The 21,916-nt window shown below is 63.5% G+C and overlaps 2 protein-coding genes across 10 annotated transcripts; both read left to right on the top strand.

The window, feature by feature from the left end:
- Window positions 1–14,139, top strand: FURIN (furin, paired basic amino acid cleaving enzyme). Its single transcript, XM_041419084.1, has 16 exons — window positions 1–91; window positions 1,951–2,318; window positions 5,943–6,041; window positions 6,662–6,757; window positions 7,405–7,533; window positions 7,781–7,857; window positions 8,210–8,298; window positions 8,443–8,615; window positions 9,449–9,661; window positions 9,751–9,851; window positions 9,967–10,070; window positions 10,267–10,384; window positions 11,290–11,469; window positions 11,587–11,711; window positions 12,123–12,239; window positions 12,316–14,139. The coding sequence occupies exons 2-16, from the start codon at window positions 2,139–2,141 to the stop codon at window positions 12,882–12,884; spliced, it is 2,370 nt and encodes a 789-aa protein (XP_041275018.1). The 5' UTR covers window positions 1–91; window positions 1,951–2,138; the 3' UTR covers window positions 12,885–14,139.
- Window positions 14,140–15,753: 1,614 nt separating this feature from the next.
- Window positions 15,754–21,677, top strand: FES (FES proto-oncogene, tyrosine kinase). 9 transcript variants are annotated; one of them, XM_041419076.1, is made up of 19 exons: window positions 15,754–15,888; window positions 16,607–16,854; window positions 16,949–17,122; window positions 17,191–17,287; window positions 17,644–17,827; window positions 17,959–18,096; window positions 18,207–18,326; window positions 18,403–18,525; window positions 18,592–18,778; window positions 18,860–18,937; window positions 19,150–19,359; window positions 19,456–19,578; window positions 19,780–19,833; window positions 19,955–20,073; window positions 20,275–20,369; window positions 20,461–20,584; window positions 20,696–20,853; window positions 21,058–21,180; window positions 21,321–21,677. In XM_041419076.1, the coding sequence occupies exons 2-19, from the start codon at window positions 16,633–16,635 to the stop codon at window positions 21,461–21,463; spliced, it is 2,472 nt and encodes an 823-aa protein (XP_041275010.1). In that variant the 5' UTR covers window positions 15,754–15,888; window positions 16,607–16,632; the 3' UTR covers window positions 21,464–21,677. The 9 variants fall into 9 exon arrangements, 8 of the variants coding, with proteins under 8 accessions (XP_041275010.1, XP_041275017.1, XP_041275015.1 ...); XM_041419083.1 differs by having other exon boundaries at window positions 15,766–15,888; window positions 16,693–16,854; XM_041419078.1 differs by having other exon boundaries at window positions 15,846–15,917; window positions 19,204–19,359.
- Window positions 21,678–21,916: the final 239 nt, after the last annotated feature.

The raw sequence follows: 21,916 nt of genomic DNA, 5'->3' as shown, positions 1-21,916 counted from the left end.
GGGCGCTCCGGGCGCCCCGCGGCGTGACGCGGCGCCGCCGACAGACGGGCCCGGCTGCCGACGGGACGGAGCGGAGCGGGCAGGCCGCGCGGTAAGGACGCGGGACCGGCATCGGCCTGGGGTGGCTCGACCCGCCGGCGACCGCGGTTTGACAGCTGGGGCGGCCCCGCCGGACGGGATCCGGGCGGCGGAGGGGCCGGGGCCGGGGCGACCGGCGGGGCCGCAGCCGCTGGGCAGCCCCGGGCTTAGGGCGCCGCCGGCGGGGATGTGCGGGCCCCGCGGTCCCCGGGAGCGAGTGGGGGGCCGGGAGGCCGCTCTCGGAGCTGCGGCGGGGGCAGCCGGAGCCGCCGCTGCGGGAGACCGATGGGGAGCCAGGCCGCGTCCCGCCCCGGCCCCAGCCCGGCCGCCGCCGTCCGGAGCTCCGCCGCTGGAGCCGCCCCGTGCGTGCAGGCCCGGGCCCGCCGCTCTGCCCGGAGCCGCTGGGTCTTGGGCAGCGAGCACGGGCCGGGCCGCGGTGCGGAGCCGGGAGCGCGGCTCCGGGCCGGTGCGGCGGCCGGGCCGTCCCAGCACGCGGTGGTTCCTGGCCGCGGGTCCGGCGGGAAGGCGCCGCGGGATCCGGGCTCTGCCCCGGCGGCCGCACTGTCCCCCGTGCAGCGGACACCGCCGGAGCGGGACGGCTGCTGGCGCCGGGACCAACGAGCTGGGGAAATAGCCCGGCCTGGGGGCCAGGTGTTGGCACGCACACTGGTGGACCGTGGCAGATAGTTTTCCATTGTGCCGTACTGTGCTGAGGGCCTTGACAGTCTGGCACCCGGGGCTCCCGTACAGCGTCCGGCGGGTGCTCGCGGCTCTGGGTGCTTTGTTGGGGCGATCCGGCCCGGGGCTGGCCGAGGTGTGGTCGCTGATGGGGAAGCCCCGCTGTGCCAGTCTGCGCTGCCTGTGGCGGGGTCTCCGGCGGCTGCTCGGAGCTCTCTCTGGCAGTGCCGCAGGCTGCCAGCTCGCTGTGGCCACTTCTGGACGGAGGGGGATGTGGCTCCTCTGGGCACTGCCGGCTCTCACCTTTCCAGCTGTCTCTGAAGCGTGACCAAATATTCCAGAGTCCCTCTGGAGCTCTGGGTGTGGAGCTCACCCTGGCACCATCATGTCGTGGGCTCCCTTACACTGGGTGGGTCATTCCCTGCTCTTTCCCTACAAGTTCTTGTGTTTGCCGTCCCACAAAGTGTGAGCTGTTCCTGAGCGTCCCTAGGTTCATGCTGGAGGTGACGGTGTGCCCCTTTTCCTGGTCCTGGTTCCACCGGGTTGTGGGGATGAGTCACACCGGTGTCACCATGTTGTGCTCCAGAGGAAGGGCAGAGCTGAGCTGCTGCTGGTGACAGGCAGTGCAGTGCTTGCCATGGCTGCCAGGCACTGCCTGGTCAATGGCTGTGGAGATGAGAGCCTGCATGTTTGCTAGAGATCAGGAGCTCCCCTTGACTTTTCTCCTTCCAGTCTCTCATTTTGCTGGGATTTCTGACACAGCACCTGGGGACATCTCCTTTGGTCTCCCCTTGGGACTAGAGAGGCAAGCCTCCCATCTCAGTTGCTCCCACCTGTGCACCCAGATAGTCCCGTCCCAGCTGGAGCTGGGGTGGTGGCAGCAGGAGGCACAGCAGTCTCTTGCCTTGCCTCTCCCCTCCTTTGGTGCCTTCCTCTCCTCCTGGTTAATTCCCTGTGTTTATACGCAAACATTGTGTAATAGGCAAGGTAAACAGCATCTCGAGGCAGGAGCGGACATGTGGGCACACCGCCAAGGCAGGCGGCTCCTGGCTGTCAGCGTGCCGTGGGGGCAGCGGGTGCTGCGTGCCAGGCCCCCTTGCCCAGCGGCTGACCCATGTCTCAGCGTGGTGCAGCCTGCCCTCCCGAGGTCTGAGGCAAGGTGCCCTGGGCATGACCTCTGTCCTGTCTCTGCAGATCGTGCTGCTGTCCTGGATGGTCTGTTCCTGTGCTTCTGTGGGCTTGGCCCCATGTGGGCTTGGGCTGAGCTGGGACCAGTAGGGCAGAGAGGCTGGTGTGCCTCGGAGTGCTGACGCTGGGAGGCTGCTGGACCTGCTCCTCCCAGGACCCTCCTGCTCCCCAGCTTGAGGAACCCCGATACTCTGATGGATCTGAGGCCCTGCTCGCTGCTGTTGCTCTGGACTCTGGTGGTTGCCCTCGCTCTCCTGGACCAGGAGGTGCTGGCCCAGCATATTTACACCAACACCTGGGCTGTGCTCGTCCCTGCAGGACCCCAGGAGGCTGACAGGCTGGCCAGGAAGCATGGATTCCTCAACCTAGGCCCGGTAAGTCTCCTGCTTCCCTCTTCTCACTGAACTAGTGTTCTCGGACATGGTCTGGGCAGGCGCTGAGCTTAGTCCCAGAGCTGGCTTGGGGTCTGCTCTTTTTGGCAGCAGGGCCACTGTGTTTGTGCCTGTTTGCTGTGGCCTTCCAGCATCTGCTGCCTTGACTCGATGGTGGCAATTACCTGTGTGGAACCAGGGTCTCCCCCTGCCACTGGGACTGCCTGGTGACACAGTGTGGCACACTGCTGCATGGGGAAGGAGGAAAAGCCCATCCTAGCATGAGGAGCTGGATGAAGTGCTGTGTGATGATGGATGAGAAGGTTCCAGATTCCACTGTTGATCCCCACAGCAAGCTGCCCAGTGCAGCATGGCCTTGGTTCAGCGGGACAGCAGCAGCGCCTCTGAGCTATCCCCAGAGGGGTCTGACAGCAGCTGTGTGTTCTTACTCCTAAACTGTCCTTGACAGAAGGTGTGTCAGCAGGTCCCCCCAGCTCTCAGCTTTCCCTCCCGTCAGCCGGCGACCGGGCAGTGTGCGTGGCTGTGCTGGGAGTGAGCTGTTTCTCCAGGAAGGAAGTGCAGGCTGAAATCCCAGAGGAAATTGCACAACTGGTGGCTGTGGTGTCAGGACCTCACTGTGAGCAGCTGCTGGGAGCAGTGGGAAGGTGGCTGCTGCGGGAGCCAGCAGGACCCAAAAGGAGCCCTGCATGGGCACTGTGTGCTCAGGGCCCTCTGGGACTTGTGTCATAGGGGTGAACTGTGGGGTTGTGGCTGGGCCTCAGTGAGGGTGTGCGTGCTGGGTGGGCCATGGCATTGCCTTAGGCAGCTGCTGTCAGTGTGGAAGTGGCTCGGAGCAGATCTCAGGGGAAAGAACTTGTCAGGCCAAGGCAGCTGCCATACATAGGGCACAGGGAGAGTGGCATGTCCCACCAGCCTGGGATCTCTGATGGATCCCTTGGCATGGGGATGGGGCTGAGGTACCATCAGCCTGCTCCTGGCAGTGCTCCCCATCATGCTGTGGTGCCTGGTCCCAGGTCTGGCTGCCAGGGCCAAAGGGCACTGGTTCTGTGGTTTCATCTCCACAGTGCAGGGCCTTGTACTTCAGTGAGAGCCCAGGCCTGTCATGAGTTCCATCCCTGTGAGCCACAGAGGCTCTGTGCCAGCTCTGCCCTTGTCTTCTCCCTGCACCGTGGTTCTGCGCCTGGGGGCTGGCACCTCTTCCCCATCCCCTCGCAGCAGTGAGCCTGCCCTTGCAAGCAGAGCCCCATATGTGCAGCAGCCCAGGCTGTGGCAGGAGCTTCTGGTCTGGGCATGTTTTCTCCCGTTCTGGAGCCTGTCCCACTGTCTGCGTTGCAGGATGAGGTTGGGCTGCCCAGGGCTTTGCAGACAGGTCGTGGCGGTCCAGTGGGAAGAGCATGGCTGGAAAGAGCCTGACTTTCCCTTGCAGGTTTCTGGATTGCTGCTCCTGGGGATGTGTGCCACTGGGACAGGATATGCAGCCAGGCTGGGAGTGGGGGGACTGGGTGCATCTGGCAGTGCCCCAGTAAGAGGGCTCCAGTGTCCTTATCTGAGAGGATCCTGGCCTCAGCCTGGGGTCACTGTCCCCAAAGCTGTGCTTCCTGGCATACCTGTGGCTGTGCTGCTGCCTATGGAATGGGAGTCAGTGGCACCTCGGGCAGAGGGCCCATGACTGGCTCCAGTGGCCTTGGGGAGGGCTTGAGGGAGGACACAGGGGACAGTGGAGGGTCGTGGGTCAGAGGTGGCAGCTGCATGTGGCAGTGAGGTGGGTGTGTAGGGGTTTGCACTGCTGGCATTGTGCAGAGAAGGGGGCACAGGCATTGCTCCCCACTGCTGGGACTGGGGTCACTGAGGAAGGACACTGATGGTGCCATCCCTGGGCTGTGGGAGGGATGGTCCTGTCACCCACATCACTGGGCTGCAGGTCCAGCATGTTGCTGCACTCCTGGGGCCATGGTCAGACTAACAGGCAGCCTTCTAGCCCTGGGGTGGCTGGGCTGGTTGTGAGCTGTGCCCAGGGGTCGGGCAGCAGCACTGAACTGGCACCAGGGACACGTGGTGCTGGCAGGTGGCTTTGTCCTTGCTGAGGACAGGGACAGTGGAGATTAGGGTGGAAGTGTGTGGGCTGGCCGGCTCCTGGCTGCCACCACAGTGTCAGTGCAGACCTAATCCAGGTGGATGACCAGTCAGAGCTGTGATCTGTGTGCAGGAACAATCTGGGCTCTGCCCATTCCCCCGGAGGGGGTGAGGGATGCTGAGCGAGGGCAACCAGCCTGCAGCTTGCATTTCCCCACCAGCTCTGTGCAGAGGCTTTGTACCTTGACACCTCCTCAAGGGCTCTGAACTGACAGGCATCCTGGGGAACATGGTGTGCCAGAGGAACGGGTCCAGGGTTTGGGATGAAGTGTGTACCTGGGAGAGCTGACTGCTGCCCTGGGCCTGAGGGTGCTCAGCTGGGTGCACCTTGCTTGGCCCAGTCTGCCCAAATTGGCAGCACATCGGCAGAGCTCTAATAACCTGGGAAGGTTTGTTAGCCCCAAACAGACTGTTTTGGGGCAACCTGAGATGGAGGAGGGTAAGATGTCCCCATATTCCTACAGCCCCTGCAACCCAGCCCCTCCAGCTCTGACACAGCCTGGGCTGCTGAGTCCTGCCCGTGGCCGCTGCCTGGGCTTTGTGACTCACAGGGGGCTGGGTGCAGGCTTGTCCCCTTCTCCCCAGTTAGGGCAGGCTGCTGGGCTGGGCGGCCCGGGGTGGTCAGGGTGGGGCCACTGTGTCTGTCAGCCCCAGGATATGCGAGAGGGGATACGGAAATGACAGCACTGGAGAGGGTTTGGCGTTTAAAAATAACCATCTGGGCAGCAGAATGGCCTCCTGGCCCCACCAGCTGGCCTGGATTCCTGTCCTGCCCTAGCTGGGCTGTGCTGGAGTCCCAGTCTGGGCTGTCCCCTCATGGGAGTGGAGCTGGGGTGAGGACAGCACGGCTGCTTGGCAGTGGGAGTTGGACCCTGCTGGGGCTGGATGCCTGCATGCCCCCTGCTCTGCCCCACTGAAACTGGCTGTGCCTCAGGTAGAGGCTGGCACTGGGTGGATGTTCCAGTGGGGCACTGGGGAGAAGCCAGAGGTGCAGAGGCTGGTGCAGACCCTGCTCTGGCTAGGACCACCTGGACTGTGGGGCCTGGAGCCACTGGAACCTTCTCCAGGAGGATCTGGGTGGCACTGGGAGAGAAGCAGTGGGTTTGTGTCCTGAGTCTGGTGTCTCTCACAGGCTGACTCTGAAAGGTCTGTCCCACTCTGCCACTGCTTGCCTGGGACCTTCCTGCTGGGGCAGCAGTTTCTTTGGGCAATGTTAGACTTGCTGCCATGTGGGGACCTGAAGGAGGGTGAGGCGCACAGCAGCTGCATTTCTGCTACTCCAGGGTCTTCCCAGCTGCCACAGCTTCTCACAGGAGGTCCCGCCCAGAGTACCGGACATAATACCAGCCACTCTGAGTTGGGGGCCCAGGCTGTGCATGGCAGCCCTGGAGCTCAGGATGGCACATGGGGTGTAGAGAATCAGGGAGACCAGGCTGTCACGTCTGTGCCACGAGCAGCGTTTCTCTGTTGCAGATCTTTGGTGACTATTACCACTTCCGGCACCGCGGCGTGGCGAAGCGTTCCCTGTCGCCGCACCAGCCCTGGCACAGCCGCCTGGCCAGGGAACCGCAGGTACGAGTGAGGAGGGCCTGCTGTGTCACGGGCACTTCACAAAGGCACGGGAGCTGGGCACAAGACAGGGCTGAGCTGCCTTAACCATTCCGTGGCAGAGGCGGGTGGGAGCCCACCGTGTGTCTGGCAAGGGCAGGGCGTTGGTGGAGCCAGCGTCATTGGCCTGTGGGTTGTTGCAGTCGCAGGGCCCAGGAGAGCCTCTGTCCCCAGGAGAGCTCTGTGCAGTTGTACGCAGGACAAGGTGTGCAGGGCAATAAACACATCCCAGAGCAATGGTTTGTGTGGGGGCTGCTGTTTTCCCCATCTTCTGGCTTCAGCCCAGGCCCTGGAAGGCGTGTGGTGTGGCGTGGCAGCTCTTGGCAGCCCGTGTCTCAGCAGAGGTTGGCACTCTGACCATCCCGCTCCACTGGAGCACAGCCTTAGCAGGGCACGGCCAGGAGCGGGGCCTGGAGGGACAGACTGGGGGTGGCAGTAGCTCTGACAGGTCCAATACTCTGCCAGGCCAGAGCTGACTGTGAGCTTCCCAGGGAGAGCCCCTCCAGGCAGGCTGAGGGCTGGGCTCATGAGGAACTCGTGGCATGAGGGGTTGGCAGGGGACCCCACACCTTCTCTGCCCTCAGGTGCAGTGGCTGGAGCAGCAGGTGGCAAAGCGCAGGACCAAGCGAGACGTTTTCATGGAGCCCACGGACCCTAAGTTCCCACAGCAGTGGTACCTGGTGAGTGTCGGGTGAGAAAGGGGCCTGTGCTCGTGATTGTGGCTGCGAGTTTGGGGACACGGGTGTGGCAACCTAGGAACTGCTGTCAGGCAGCAGCTGCTGCTAGGCTGGCAGGAGGAGGAGGAGAAGGGGGAAAGCTGGGGCAGCCACCGAGTGCTGTGTTATGGGAACACCCCAGGGAGGAGGCTCTGCCTGCTGCTAGGCTGGCAGGAGGAGGAGGAGAAGGGGGAAAGCCTGGGGCAGCCACCCAGTGCTGTGTTATGGGAAGACCCCAGGGAGGAGGCTCTGGTCACAGAGCTGTGGCTCCTGGCTGGAGTGCTGGGGGGGCTGGCGGGGGTCCAGGGCTGGACTAGGAGGCACAGCCTTTTGCCTACCCAGGAACGGATCCCTGCCTCTGCATGCTTCCTGGAGCTTGGGCACAAGCCTGATCTCTGCAAAGGGTGCCTTGTCTGTGGGACTCAAGCACAGACTGGAGCTCAATCTTGCTTTCAGAGCAGCCCTTGTCGGCTAGTTGTGCCCAGTCCTGCGCCCAGGTCCCTGGGGTTCCTTGTCACAATCCACAGAAGAACTGGGTGGGGTTTGGGAACACACCCATCACAGTGGCTGTGGCTGGGTGCATCTCCTAGTGCCAAGGCTTCTCTTGGCAGTACAACACAAACCAGCGGGACCTGAACGTGCGTCAGGCCTGGGAACAGGGATACACGGGCAAGGGCATAGTGGTGTCCATCCTGGATGACGGCATTGAGAAGAACCACCCTGACCTGGAGGCCAACTATGTGAGTTTGGGTGATGGTGCGGGGTGGAGTGCCATGGGGGCTGGTCTGGGTGGCTGTGTCCATGCAGGGCAACCCCAGAGCTGTGAGGTACAGGGCTGGTGCCCACCATGATGGGACATGGAGATGGGATTGGAGCCTGCCCACCTGTTCAGCTCAGCCTCATGCCATGGAGTGCAGGCATGGGGTAAGGGCAGTGGGGCTTGGTGGCTGAGGTAGACAGTCTCCAAATGTTCAATTTGTCTTCCAGGACCCAGGGGCAAGTTTTGATGTCAATGACCAGGACCCAGACCCGCAGCCCCGCTACACGCAGATGAATGACAACAGGTGAGGCAGGAGGGAGGGGTGAGATACAGAGCCTAAGGGTGGCAGGGACTTGGTGCAGTGCCACCCCACGTGGACCGCTGGAAGCTGTGAGGCTGCTGGCATACTTCTGCCCCATGGGGAGCCCTTCAGCTCCCTTTTTGATGTGAGCAGCATCCTTTTTCTGCCCAGAGCCAGTGTGGGCTGTTCAGTGCCCTGGCTCTGGAGCAGGAGGGCAGATGGAGGACCTTCACTGGCTGCCTGGTTCGAGGGGACAGGAGGCAGCCCGGGTGGGGGTTGCTGGGGCTGCAGCTGGTACTGACCCCTGTGCTCCTTGCGCTCTGTATGAGCGTGCTTTGTCCTACTTTGGTCGCAGACATGGCACGCGCTGTGCTGGGGAAGTGGCTGCTGTGGCAAACAACGGGATCTGTGGTGTTGGCGTGGCATACAACGCCAGGATCGGAGGTGGGTAATGCCCTGCTGGGGACCCTGGCACTGCTGGCTGCAGTGACAGCCCGTGGCACAGGTGGCAGCAGGGGTTGGAGGGTTCTCCCCAGCGGCACCGTGGCCGCTCTGCCCCAGCCTGTGAGGTTTGCTCTCTGGCCCTAGGTGTGCGCATGCTGGATGGGGAGGTGACCGATGCTGTGGAGGCCCATTCCCTGGGTCTCAACCCCAACCACATCCACATCTACAGTGCCAGCTGGGGCCCTGAGGATGACGGCAAGACTGTGGATGGCCCAGCCCGGCTGGCAGAGGAGGCTTTCTTCCGTGGGGTCAGCCAGGTGAGAAGGAGGGTTTGCTGGGGGAGCACTGGCCTTATTCCTCCCCTCAGGTCTCCCTTCCCTCTGCCTGCCCTGGTTGTTACCCTGGCCCTCCCTGGATGAGCCATCTTCCAGTCCATCTCTAGGATCAGGCTCTCTTAGTTTTTCTTGTTCTTCCTGTGTGATGGCTCTGAGTCAGGACTCCTCCCATGTGGTGTTATCTTACCGCTGTGAGGGCTCCTGTGTGGGATGCGCTCTTCCTGCTCTCCCTAGCCCTCTCCTGATTCTTTTCTGGTTTTGTGCCAGCTGCTCACCCTAACTTCCTCCACCCATCGTCCCCCACTGTCCCTTTGTGCTGGCAGTGTTGCCTGCCTGGGGAGCTGTGTCACGTTCTGCCCAGGATTCCTTACAGAGAGATGCATGTGGTGCCATGCTGACTCTGTCACATTTGGGTGCAGACATGTGGCCAGGACTGTGTTGTGGGCTCTCGCAGCTCTGCCAGGCACTGCAATCCCACGCAGACAGAGTCAGGCCAGGGGACTTCTAAGCAGAAAAAGACTTGGGCTCCTGGAAGCCTCACATTGTCTGGGCCTCCTGCTGCCTGGTGTGTTACATACTGGGACAGCCCTGGAGTCTCTGCCAAGGTGCTGGGCACCCTCCATAGACATGGTGGTGGTGAGGGTGCCCAGGTTGGTGGGCTGTGACTGGGGTGTCATGCTGTCTCCCGTGTCCCAGCTGCATCTGCTCTGTCTGTTCGACTCAGGCTGGCGCCACCCACTTGTCCCCAGCTCCAGTCTGGGCTTTCCTGTGTGTGGCAGTGTTGGTGCTTGCCCTCACCCTGCCTCTGTTGCTAGGGCCGAGGCGGGCTGGGCTCCATCTTCGTCTGGGCATCTGGGAATGGGGGCCGCGAGCATGACAGCTGCAACTGTGACGGTTACACCAACAGCATCTACACGCTGTCCATCAGCAGCACCACCCAGTACGGCAACGTGCCCTGGTACAGCGAGGCCTGCTCCTCCACCCTCGCCACCACCTACAGCAGTGGCAACCAGAATGAGAAGCAGATTGTGAGTGGGGATGCTGCTGTCCGCAGGCCAGGGGCTCGGGGGGTGGGATGTGCCTGCAGCATTTCCTGCCCTGGCACTCCTCCTCGCAGGTGACGACTGACCTGAGACAGAAGTGCACTGAGCTGCACACCGGCACGTCGGCCTCGGCACCCCTGGCCGCTGGCATCATCGCCCTCGCCCTGGAAGCCAAGTAAGGGATGGACAGGGGTGGCGGTGGCAGCCCCATGCAGCAGTGGCAGCTGGACGTGGACCTGCCTGGGGCCAGCAGGAGCTAGCACTGACCCAAGCTCCATGTCTTTCTGTAGCAAGAACCTGACCTGGCGGGACATGCAGCACCTGGTGGTGCAGACCTCGAAGCCAGCTCACCTGAATGCCAATGACTGGGTCACCAATGGCGTTGGCCGCAAAGGTACTGGGGGGCTGGGGTGGGACTGGGGTCTCCCAGTCCCACATGTACCACTGCCCTTGGGGTGCTGAGGCAGAGTGCCCTGGCAGCCCTGTGGGATGAAGGAGGCAGGAGGGCCCAGTGAGCATGCAGCATGGCCAGACAAACATCCCTCACTGGGTACCCCCAGGAGCAGTCCTGACCCCCTCTTTGTCCACAGTCAGCCACTCGTATGGCTATGGCCTGCTGGATGCTGGGGCCATGGTGAGCCTGGCCAAGAACTGGACTACGGTGGGACCTCAGAGGAAGTGTGTCATTGACATCCTCGCAGAGCCCAGGTATGGGCTGGTGAGCCCAGAAGAGGATCACTCCCCATCTGTTCTGCACGGGAGCTTGAGAGCCTCTGTGCCCAGAGCAGGGAGTGGGGAGAATCTCGGGGACTGAAGTGCTGCCGAAACCCTTGGAGCATCCTCCTGCAAGAGCCTGGGAAAGGCACCTCCAGCCATCCAGCTCTGATGTCACCGATGAGCCTCCCTGCTGTGGGGCTGGGCCAGTGAATGTGGGCAGCCTGGGGCGCTGCGGTTGGGGTGCAGCCAGCACGAGTCATCCTGGACAGAGGGGCTTTTCAGGGGGCAGACAGAAGCTCCTTTGACTCCTGCTTGGCTGCTGCTCCCACAGTGCAGCATGTGCAGTCTTGTCTGTGGCCAGGGCACTCCCTAGGGGCTCCTGGGTGGGGGGATCATGTTCCTGTGCATGAAGGGAGCTAGGGCTGGGCCCTGCCCTGACCCCCCCTGGGGAGCCAGCCCTGTGTGGATACAGCAGGCACATCCTGTGCTGGCACCAGGGCCGGCATCGTGGGGGGAGCGGCCACACGCCAGCAGCAGGATGGGGATGGCTCTGCCCATCCCTTCCCTGGCTGGGCCGTGCAGGGTGTAGCTGGCCTGCGGTGTGTGAATAAAGGGCCTATTCAGGGCTTGTGTGCAGTGGCGCCTGGGGAGGGAGCACCGGGCATCGCAGTTCCCTCCCCTCATGCCCAAGGGCTGGGGCACCCCTTCTCCTGCCTGCACCCATCTGGGAATGGTACAGTGGCGGTGCCACTCTGACCCACTGCGGATTTGATTCCCAGTCTAGCTGTCCTGGTGCCCAGTCCCCAGGACAGCTGCAGAGCCCCACAGCAAGGAATGGGGACTGTGGTATGTCCCCCTGGTCTGGGACTGGCCTCACACTTGCCTGTCCTCGGCAGGGACATTGGGAAGCGTCTCGAGGTACGGCGGAAAGTGGATGCCTGCCTGGGGAAAGCCAACTACATCAGCCGGCTGGAGCACGCGCAGGCCAGGCTGACGCTGTCCTACAACCGCAGGGGGGACCTGGCCATCCACCTGGTCAGCCCCATGGGCACCCGCTCCACCCTCCTGGCTGCCAGGTAGGTGCTGGGCTCTGGGGTGCCCCAGACTGGCCCCTGGCCTAGGCAGGCACCGGTGAGTTTGGGATTGTCAGCGCCGGTGAGTGTTGACAGCCACATCTTGCCTCTGTTGCTCAGGCCTCACGACTTCTCGGCCGATGGCTTCAATGACTGGGCCTTCATGACAACACACTCGTGGGATGAGGACCCCTCTGGGGAGTGGGTGCTGGAGATTGAGAACACCAGTGATGCTAAGAACTATGGTAGGGGTGTGCTTCCCCGTCCACTGCCTCCCTCCAGGTCTGGGATGTGAGCTGTGTAGTCACCCAGCTTCCCCCCCCTGCTCCTGAGCTGAGGGGCCAGTAACATCTTGGATGTTTTGGGTGATGTGGCTGGGGAGAGGACTTGGGCATGTGGGATGGTGCTGCAGCCCCTCTGAGGCAGCGGGAGTCCAGGCAGAAGGAGATCCCATGCCAGCTCACCTGACCCCCTGCCCCTTGGGAGTCCTTTGCAGGGACATGGCCCCACAAGGGACACTCTCCCAGGTGGCGGGCACAACCCTGCTGTGCCCTGGCAGCCAGGATGGGGACCAGCGTGAGCCCCCTCCCTGTGTCTGTCATGGGCACAAGTGGTCTTGTGGGCACCTCTGTGGTCCTCACCCTGCATTGTTGCAGGCACGCTTACCAAGTTCACGCTTGTGCTGTATGGGACGGCCACCGACTCCCCCAGCCTCTCCAACCAGCTGGAGAGCAGTGGCTGCAAGACCCTGACGCCCAGCCAGACCTGCGTGGGTGAGTATGGGGACAGCAGGGAGGGAATGCGGGCGCAGGCAGCCCCCAGCCCGTGCTGACCCTGCCTGTCCCACAGTCTGCGAGGAGGGGTACTACCTGCACCAGAAGAGCTGCCTGAAGCACTGCCCTCCTGGCTTCGCACCCGGAGTCCAGAGCACGCACTACAACCTGGAGAACAGCGTGGAGCCCATTGCACCCCACCTCTGCCTGCCCTGCCACCCTTCCTGTGCCACCTGTGCGGGACCTGGCCCCAACCAGTGCCTCACCTGTCCTGCGCACTCCCACTTCAGCAACCTGGACTTCTCCTGCTCCCACCAGACACAGAGCAGCCGTGCGTCTCCTGCCCTGGCAGATGGCGAAGGACCAGCTGAGGCCCCCCCTCCTGTCAACTTGCCTGTCCTCATTGCCAGCCTCAGCTGCATCCTCATTGTCATCATCTTTGTCACCATCTTCTTGGTGCTGCAAGCACGCTCAGGCTTCAGCCTACGGGGTGTGAAGGTGTATGCCCTGGACAGCGGGATCATCTCCTACAAGGGGCTCCCCTCCGACATCTGGCAGGAGGAGGGTCCCTCTGAGTCGGACGGTGAGGATTATGAGGCCCACAGCGAGAGGACTGCCTTCATCAGAGACCAAAGTGCCCTTTGATGAGCCCTCCTGCCCCTCCCTCCTCCCTGCCCAGCACCGCAGTCCTGGGGCAGGTGAGGCTGAGGGGCCCTGGACTCTGCCCCTGTTCCCTTCCTGCACTGCAGCAGCCCGGGGCTCCCACCCACTGGCACCATCCCTCAGCCCTAGTCTGGGTGGCCAGGCATGGTCCTGCAGGCACCATCTCCAGCACAGCACCGTCCCAGTCTTGCACCATCTCTCCTGACCCTGTATCCATCTTGTGCCCCATGCCAGGATGTTTGGTGGCAGTGGGGCCCGACAATTCCTGGCCTGCACTGGCAGCAGTGTCTCCCACGCTGAGTACATGGCTGCTGCTTGGGGTCTTGTGAGTTCTCCAGGGTGGGCAGCATCTGAAATCCCTGTGTTGCCATGGCTCAAGGTGGGCTGGCTGGGGCAGGGGTGGCTCTGCCCCCAGGGCTGAGCCCAGCCTGTGTCACAGCATCCCCCTGCCCCTCCCACCCTCAGCCCGTGCGGAACTGCATCCCAGGCTCAGTTCATTGTGTCTCCGCTCCCTGCCACCTCCCCTGGGCCTGTCTGCTTCCACCCGTGCCCTTCGACAGCAATAATGGCCAGGCCTCAGCTGCTGCTGTCCACTGCCTGCCCATCCCACCGCCGCTGCCTGCAGCGGGTAGGAGCCCTGGCACCGGGGAGCATCAGGCTGGGCACCGCCTGACCCTGTGCCCATGGCACAGCCCACAGCCTGGGCAGGGACCCCTCGCACAGTCCCTGCTTTGGGGGGCTGCCTTGGGCCCCTTGTGTTCTGCCCCTGGGGAGGGCTGTAGGTGCTGCTGGCTGGGACTGTCAGGTAGCGCCAGTGCCAGCACTGCCCCAGCTCTGCCTGCGTCCTGCCTGTGCTGGGCAGTGCCCAGCATTCCTGCAGCCCTAGCCCCCCAACGTGCCTTGCCCCCACTTGGTGACAATCTGTTCTGCTCCCCGCTGGAGCCCTTCCCCTCGCTGCCCCTTCCCTGTGGGCTGGGGGCCAGTGCCACGAGCCCCTCTGCCGTCCGCCGCCGCACACCGGGGCCATGGTGTGGGCTCCCACCTGCGCCAGCCGTGGATGGAGCCACTGGCCAGGGGCCACAGGACTATTTTTCTATAACAACTTTTTGGTGCACAGTAATTTTTTCTTGTAATTTAATCAGCCGGGAGCTGCCTCCTGAGCCTGTTTTTAATTTAATGGATGTGGATATAACGCTAGAGAGACTGAGTTATTAAATGTTCAGAACTATGCAAACCAGCTCCGCTGCCTGTGCTCTGTATGCCGTGGGTGCCCCGGCTGGGGCAGTGGCCTGGCCGTGGGCCTCAGGGGCAGCCAGATCTGCTCTGCAGGTGCAGGGGGTGGGCTGGAGCCCTGCCTGCAGACCTTCCCCCAGCGCCAGGGACTGCCCTTCCCTGGCTGTGGGCAGTAGCCAGTGCTGGGCAGGACATGCAGTAGGGACAGGCAGGGGATGGCCCTCACCTGAGCGAGGGGAAACAGCTGCTTATGGGGGCGTGCATCGAGGGCAGTTAATTCAGAAACTGGCTGCATGGGGGTGTGTGTGCATGTGAAAAGTCGGGGGACTTAGCAGCCCTTTCCCACAGCACGAGGCTCAGTCCCTTCACCACAGCCTGGGGCCCGGCTGCAGCCCCTGTGTCTAGCACCACCCTGCTGCAGGAATGGCCTGGCCGGACCTGGGACCCACAGCTGTGGCCAAGCTGCAGACACAGCCCACCCCAGCCTCACCGAGCCCCACAAAATAGCTCCAGGCTCCCACAAAAGAGCGTTGGATGCGCTCCATCAGAGGCAGCTCCTCTCTGCGGAGTCCCTCGGGTGCCCGGGGCCGCAGCGGCTTCCTGCGCTCAGGAGCGATGTCCCCGCGGCGTGCACGGACTGCAGCGCTGCCGCGGCTCCTCCGGTCCTCCCGAGGCGGGGCTGGGGGCGGGCAGCAGTCGGGGCTTCCGAACAGAGGCTTGCTCTTGCGGTCGGACGCAGACCCGGCCCTGGCCGCCCGGGAGCAGCGTGGCGCAGGCGGGAGGGGACCCACGCTGCCTGGGGGGATGCTGAAGGGATGGCGGTGGTGGCAGAAGCAGTACGGCGGCAGCCCTTCCTTGGAGCTGCTCCAGGACACGGCCACCCCACATTGCTCCGCTATAGGAAGGCGAGGCAGCAAAGCTCCCGGCGGATGCTGCTTTTTTCCCTGACTTCTTCTAAAAGTGGAATCGGCCCGGCAGTGTCCTGCAGATGACTTTGAAACTCCTCTGGCGCCTGAGCCTTCTTGCCAGTCACAGGAGAGGGCTCAGGCCAAAACACCCAGGCGGTGGCTGGGCTGAGCTGAGTGGAGCTGACCTGGGCTGTGCCACTGGGCAGGGGCAGTGGTGGTGGCAGCTGCCAGGGCTGAACAGTGCCACCAGTGAAGCCCTTTGAAGGGGAGGTGCCCAGGATGCAGGCTGGCAGCAAGGGCTGGGGCATGGCACTCTGGGTGTCCATCAGTGGGTGCTCTGTCCTGCAGCCTCTCACGGTCACAAGGGCCAGGCTTGGGGATGGTGACAGGGTGGCCACAGTTCAGTGTCCTCAGGACCCCCCAGGTCCTGCAGTCTCTTGGAGACACAGCGACATGGAGTGGGACTGGGAGTCAGGCAGAACCAGGCATGGCTGAGGGGGCTTTGCGGGGTGGGACTGGCACTGAGTGAAGGCTCCACAGGAGCAGTGGAGCCCTGGGTATACAGGGCTGGACCTGGTGGTGTCGGGCCCTGGTGGGAGACAGCTGGGAGGCGTGGTGGGGCTGGGAACTGCCTGGCTGCAGCAGAACTGTGTGCTGGCGTCGCTGCCGGTGCGGGGACTGGCAGGGAGGGGAGGAAGCGCAGGAAATCTCGCAATGGCTGTATGGTCAGCACTGGGTTTCCTGTTCCTCCCCAGGAGCCAGAGCTGCACCAGGTCCAGACCACGTCAGTCCGGGCCCCAGCAGGACACCAGCAGCAGCCTCACAACGAAGACCTAGCAACAAATGTAGGTTGGAAGAACTGTGCCCTGGTGAGGTACTGGCAGAGACGGGGGACTCCTTTGTAGGGCTGGGGGGGTAGGTCTTGGTGAGATCAAGGGCTGTGCCAGGAGACGTCCTGTGCTGCACAGGGAGGTGCCCCAGCCCTCTCCTGCTCCTGCTGCACTCTTGCTTCAGGGCAGGGCACCCTGGGACTAGCACTGGGATCAGTTTGACTGGAGTCCTGCATGCTGGGACGTATCCAGGTTCAGCACCTTTCTCTGGGGCTCAGCACCTTTCTCTGGGGCTCAGCACCCTCCTCTGCTTCTGCTGGCTTCCCAGCAGTGTCCCGGGGAACTCCCACACTGTGGGCATAGGGGTGACAGTGCCAAAGGCCAGGACAGGACTGGAGCTGCCAGAGAGGAGGGGCTGGTGCCTGCCAGGGGTGGGGGGCACAGCCGTGCTGCCCTTGGGGAGCAGCCCTGCGCATGGCAGAGGTGACACTGCTGTGTATGGCTCCACACTTCCTCCTTCCCAGCACCATCCCACAGGCCCCAGCTCCCACACAGCTCGGAGCACTCATCCTGCTGCTTTGGATAGGCTTTGCAAGGCTGTTCGCAGGGTGGGGAGCGCCATCTCTGCTGCACAGACCGGATGGTGGGGTAGGAGGGTGTGAAATGCAAAGGGCCACTGGTGCAGGCAGTGCAGGGCAGCAGCCGTGGCTCAGGCTGTCCTGGTGCCCCGCAGAGCTCCCCTGGCTGGACAGTGGTGCCATGGGCTTCGGGCCGGAGCTGTGGTGCCCGCAGGGGCACAGTGCACTGCTGCGGCTGCAGGACGGGGAGCTGCGCCTCCTGGAGCTGATGAAGAAGTGGATGTCACAGCGGGCCAAGAGTGACCGGGAGTATGCAGGGATGCTGCACCACATGTTCTCCCAGCTGGAAAAGCAGGAGGGCGCTTGGCAGCTCCATGGCAACCATGGTGGTCAGATCGAGAAGGTAGGGGTGCCTCAGAGCAGGACTGCGCCCTGCAGAGCCCGTGAGCTGCTGGAGGATGCCATCTCCACGCCCTCCCTGACTCCCTTGGCTGCAGTCCTGGTGGGTGCTGGTGAGCCGGACAGAGACGCTGAGCCAGATCCTGCGGCGGCACGCGGAGGAGCTGGCAGGGGGGCCGCTGGCCAAGCTGAGCCTGCTCATCCGCGACAAGCAGCAGCTGCGCAAAGCCTTCAGCGAGCAGTGGCAGCAGCTCAGCCAGGAGTACAGCCGGGTATGTTGGAGCTAGAAGGGGAACAAGAGAACGTGCTAGACCCACTCCCTGACCGTGTCCCTCTCCAGACGACGCAGCAGGAGATGGAGAAGCTGAAGGCACAGTACCGCAGCCTGGCCCGTGACAGCGCCCAGGCCAAGCGCAAGTACCAGGAGGCCAGCAAAGGTGCCAACCTGGCCCCTGTCCCCTGCGTGACCTCCCAGCTTCCCTCGTGGGTCAAGGATGGCTGGAGCACCCCGCACTCTGTGGAAGCTACATCCCAGCCTGGAGCGGGTGGGGGTTCTGGGGTTGGGCAGCCTAGAGGAGAGCCCAGCCTGGCCCCCAGGAAGCCAGGCAGAAGTCTGGGGGCCTTGGGACACCACACTGGGTCAGGAGCATCTCTGTGTCACAGTGTAACCCCCCCAGGCTTGGTGCCCCTGCCTGCCCTGGGACCCTCTCCCAGCCCTCACCCTCTGACCCATCCCGGTGCTGGGACAGGTGATGTGCTGGCGGTTGGGGTTTTCCACAGCCTCTCTCCACAGACAAGGAGCGGGACAAGGCGAAGGAGAAGTACGTGCGCAGCCTCTGGAAGCTCCATGCCCTGCACAATCAGTATGTGCTGGCTGTGCAGGCGGCTGCATTGCACCACCAGCACCACTACCAGCGGGTGCTGCCCAGCCTGCATCAGTCCCTCTACGGTCTGCAGCAGGAGATGACTCTCGTCCTGTAAGAGCCCTGCCTGCCCCGCTGCTACCCCATGCCCCACTGCCCATCCCGTGCCCTGCAGCCAGTCCTGCACTCCACTCCCTACCCCTGGGCATTCCCATGGCCCCCCAGAACCAGCACTGCTCCCGCAGAAAGGAGATCCTCAGGGAGTACTGCAGCATCAGCAGCCTGGTACAGGAGGATCTTTTGGCTGCGCACCAGGAGATTGCCAGTGCCATCCAGGCCATCGACCCTGACACTGAGTACAGCAGCTTCATCCAGAGCCACCAGTATGGCTCCACGCCGCCGCAGCCTCTCTGCCGGGCACGGCCCTGCTGCCATCGGCTGGCAGTGGCCGGCACGGGGCAAGTGGAGGCAGAGCTGTCCTGGCTGCCCGCAGGTACGAATCTGAGATGCCACCAACTGTGTCCTTTGATGAGAGCCTGCTGGAGGACACAGAAAACCTGGTGCCGGGGGAGCTGCAGCTGAATGAGCTGACCCTGGAAAGTGTCCAGCACTGGTGAGTGGGACTAGCCATGGGCAGGGGCTGGTGAGGGGCAGGGGCTGAGCCCCCTGCCAGCACAGGTCTCTTGCAGCCTGACATCGGTTGAGGAGGAGTTGGTGGCCGCCACAGAGGCCGTGAGTATCAAGGAGCAGCAGATGCAGCAGCTGAAGGCAGAGATCCATGAAGAGGAGCAGGGCCGGAGCCCCAGGGAGCGGTGAGGTGCAGCAGAGGGGGGTGAGGGGCCAGGGCAGCGGGTGCTGACCACCCCGTCCCTCCCCAGGGTGCACCTGTTGGGCAGGCGGCAGGGGCTGCATGAGGCACGGCAGCAGCTCGAGGGCTGCCTCTGTGCCCAGGCCAAGCTGCAGGTGCAGCGGGACCTGCTGGCCAGGAAGCTGGCAGAGCTGGGCGTCAGGGACCCCCTGCCTGCCCTGCCTCTGCCAGAGGATCGGCAGTCTGTCTCCTCCACGGTGAGTCAGTCTCGCCCCCTGTGCTCTGCAAGCTGCAGGGATGGGGTGCACAGCTGGTGCACAGCCCTTGCCTCACTCCAGGAGCAGGAGCGGAGCGGGGCCAGTGCCCTGGAGACCCTCAAGAACCACATCACAGGCATCTTCAGCCCAAAGTACTCCGTGAGTCCCTGGGTGCCTCCAGCCACCCTGCTCTCCACCCAGCTGCCTTGCTGAGCCTGTCCTCTCCTTTCTGGCCACACGGCCCCCCTTGCTTCAGCACCTCCAGATTCTGCTCCCACCTGCCCTGGGCACAGCTTCCAGACACAGCTGCTGCCCCACCTCCAGCACAACTCAGGAGTGGGCATGTCTGGGCTCACCTTCTCTCCTTCCAGCTGCCGCCCCCTGTGCCCCTGATCCCAGACGTGCAGAAGCCGCTGTGCCAGCAGGTCTGGTACCACGGGGCCATCCCGCGTTCGGAGGTGCAGGAGCTGCTGACCTGCGCTGGGGACTTCCTGGTGCGGGAGAGCCAGGGCAAGCAGGAGTACGTGCTCAGCGTGCTGTGGGATGGGCAGCCCCGGCACTTCATCATCCAGGCTGTCAGTGTGAGTGGCCGCAAGCAGGGGGCATGGCTGGGGTGGCCTTGCATGGGCAGGCGTGGGTTCCTGCCCATCACAACCTCTTGGCCTCCCTCCCTGCAGAACATGTTTCGGCTGGAGGGAGACAGCTTCCCCACCATTCCGCTGCTCATCCAGCACCTCCTGCAGAGCCAGCAGCCCATCACCCGCAAGAGTGGCATTGTCCTGGCCAGGGCTGTGCCCAAGGTGATACAGGCAGCGGGGAGGAGGATGGGGCTCCCTGGCAGGGGCAGCTCTGCCCGGCCCTTTCTCCTGTTGATGGCTGGGCTGAGAGCCACAGGCATGCTTCTCCAGCTAGACAGGGGAGCCTGGACCTGGGGCTCTGCCTGAGAGGGGCCTGCAGGGGTCTGTGGGCCAGGGGAGCTCACGGGTGTCTGTTTGCTGCAGGACAAATGGGTGCTCAACCACGAGGACGTGCTGCTGGGGGAACGCATTGGTCGGGTGAGATGGGGTGCTGTGGGCTCTGCAGGAGGGCAGGGCTGTCCTCACAGGGTCTGCAGGAGGACAGGGGTTGCCTTGGGCCGCGTGGTGAGCTGAGCCTGGTGCACCTGTGTCTCGGAAGGGTAACTTTGGGGAAGTGTTCAGCGGACGCCTGCGTGCTGACAACTCCCCCGTTGCTGTGAAATCCTGCCGGGAAACCCTTCCGCCTGAGCTCAAGGCCAAGTTCCTGCAGGAAGCCAGGTCTGTGTGGCTGTTGGGCTTCTCCTGTCACACCTGTCCACTCTCGGAGCTGTTTGACACTGCTGGGACTGCAGCACCCTCGTGCTGAGGGCTGTGTCCGTGGGCTGGCTGGGCACAGTGCCCTGGGGATGGCAACGGGTGGTTTGTGCCCAGGGCAGCCGGGCCCCCCTGCACTCACAGTGCCCATCCTTGTCCCCGCAGGATTCTCAAGCAGTACAGGCACCCGAACATTGTGCGTCTCATCGGGGTGTGCACGCAGAAACAGCCCATCTACATTGTCATGGAGCTGGTGCAGGGTGAGCGCCCCGTCCCCGCGGTCCCCGCACCCACGCGTGGGCGAGCTGCCAGCGCTGCCTGGCACCCACCGCCTCTGCAACCTGGGCACAGGGGGCGACTTCCTGACCTTCCTGCGCAGCGAGGGTCCCCACCTCCGGGTGAAGGAGCTGGTCAAGATGACAGAGAATGCTGCCGCCGGCATGGAGTACCTGGAGAGCAAGCACTGCATCCACAGGTGGGCCCTGGCAGGACGGGGGCAGCCCGGGCATCCTCGCCACCCCATCCCGTGCCAGGTGGAGCCCCAGGGACAGCTGGGCACACAGCTGATTGCCTGGGGCTGTCTCAGGGACCTGGCTGCTCGCAACTGCCTGGTGACGGAGAGGAACACCCTGAAGATCAGTGATTTTGGGATGTCACGGGAGGAGGAGGATGGCATCTATGCCTCCACAGGGGGGATGAAGCAAATCCCTGTCAAGTGGACGGCCCCTGAAGCACTCAATTATGGTACAGGATGGAGCCGGGCATGGCCTGGCACCCCGTGGCTTATCTGGGAGCCAGGAGTCTGGCACGATCCCACTCCCACGCACCTGGTCCTGGGGAGGGAGGCAGAGACCCCAGCACCTCAGCTCTCAGGAGCACGGGCACAGCTGGGAAGTGGTGACATGCGTGTCCCCTGCCAACACCGTTCGTCCTGCCCCATGTCCCCAGGCCGATACAGCTCAGAGAGTGATGTCTGGAGCTTTGGGATCCTGCTGTGGGAAGCCTTCAGCCTGGGTGCCATCCCCTATGCCAACCTCAGCAACCAGCAGACGCGGGAGGCAGTGGAGCATGGTAGGGGACATGGCTGGGGCTGGCTCCTGAGAGCCACCATGAGCTGTGGGTCCAGCACTGTGGAGCTGTGCCCGTGGGATGGGCCAGGCAGGGCTGTGGGATGAGGGCCAGTGATCCATGTCCCCATCCCTGTGGCCCAGGTATGCGGCTGGACCCTCCCGAGCAGTGCCCTGAGGAGGTGTACCAGCTGATGCAGCGCTGCTGGGAGTATGACCCACACAAGCGGCCCAGCTTCAGCACCATCCACCAGGACCTCATTGCCATCCGCAAGAGGCAGCGGTGACAGGGAGCACCAGGGCCCTGGATCCATCCATGGCAGTGCCTGGGGGCACAGCAGAGCCCTGCCTGGGCAGCGGGTACTGCGGGGTGCCTGTGTGGTGCTTGAGCCCCAGGGCAGGGGCTCCTGCATACCTCGGGGTGGGACATGGCACCCACAGCTCCTGCCCGGCTTCATCTTGTACAATAAACGCACGAGCTCTGCAGCTGTGCACCTAGGAGCTGTGAGGGGACACGGGCTTGTACTGCACTGGGACATGGCACCGGGACGTGGCACTGTAATGATGCACCAGGACAGGGCACTGTGACAGGCACGTGCTGCACCAGCACGGGGTACCAAAAAGAAGTACCAGAATGGGGCACACTTAGGAACTGGCACTGGGAGTACTGACACAGGGCACTGGGACAGAGGGCTGGGACGAGACCCTGGGACAGGGCACCGGGACAGGAATCAAGGACA

This window comes from Onychostruthus taczanowskii, unplaced genomic scaffold (genome assembly GCF_017590055.1).
Source record: "Onychostruthus taczanowskii isolate IOZ18803 unplaced genomic scaffold, ASM1759005v1 scaffold6, whole genome shotgun sequence".
Taxonomy (NCBI): Eukaryota; Metazoa; Chordata; class Aves; order Passeriformes; family Passeridae; genus Onychostruthus; species Onychostruthus taczanowskii.
Note: the sequence above shows the minus strand (reverse complement) of the source record. Positions and strands in the feature narration are given on the sequence as shown.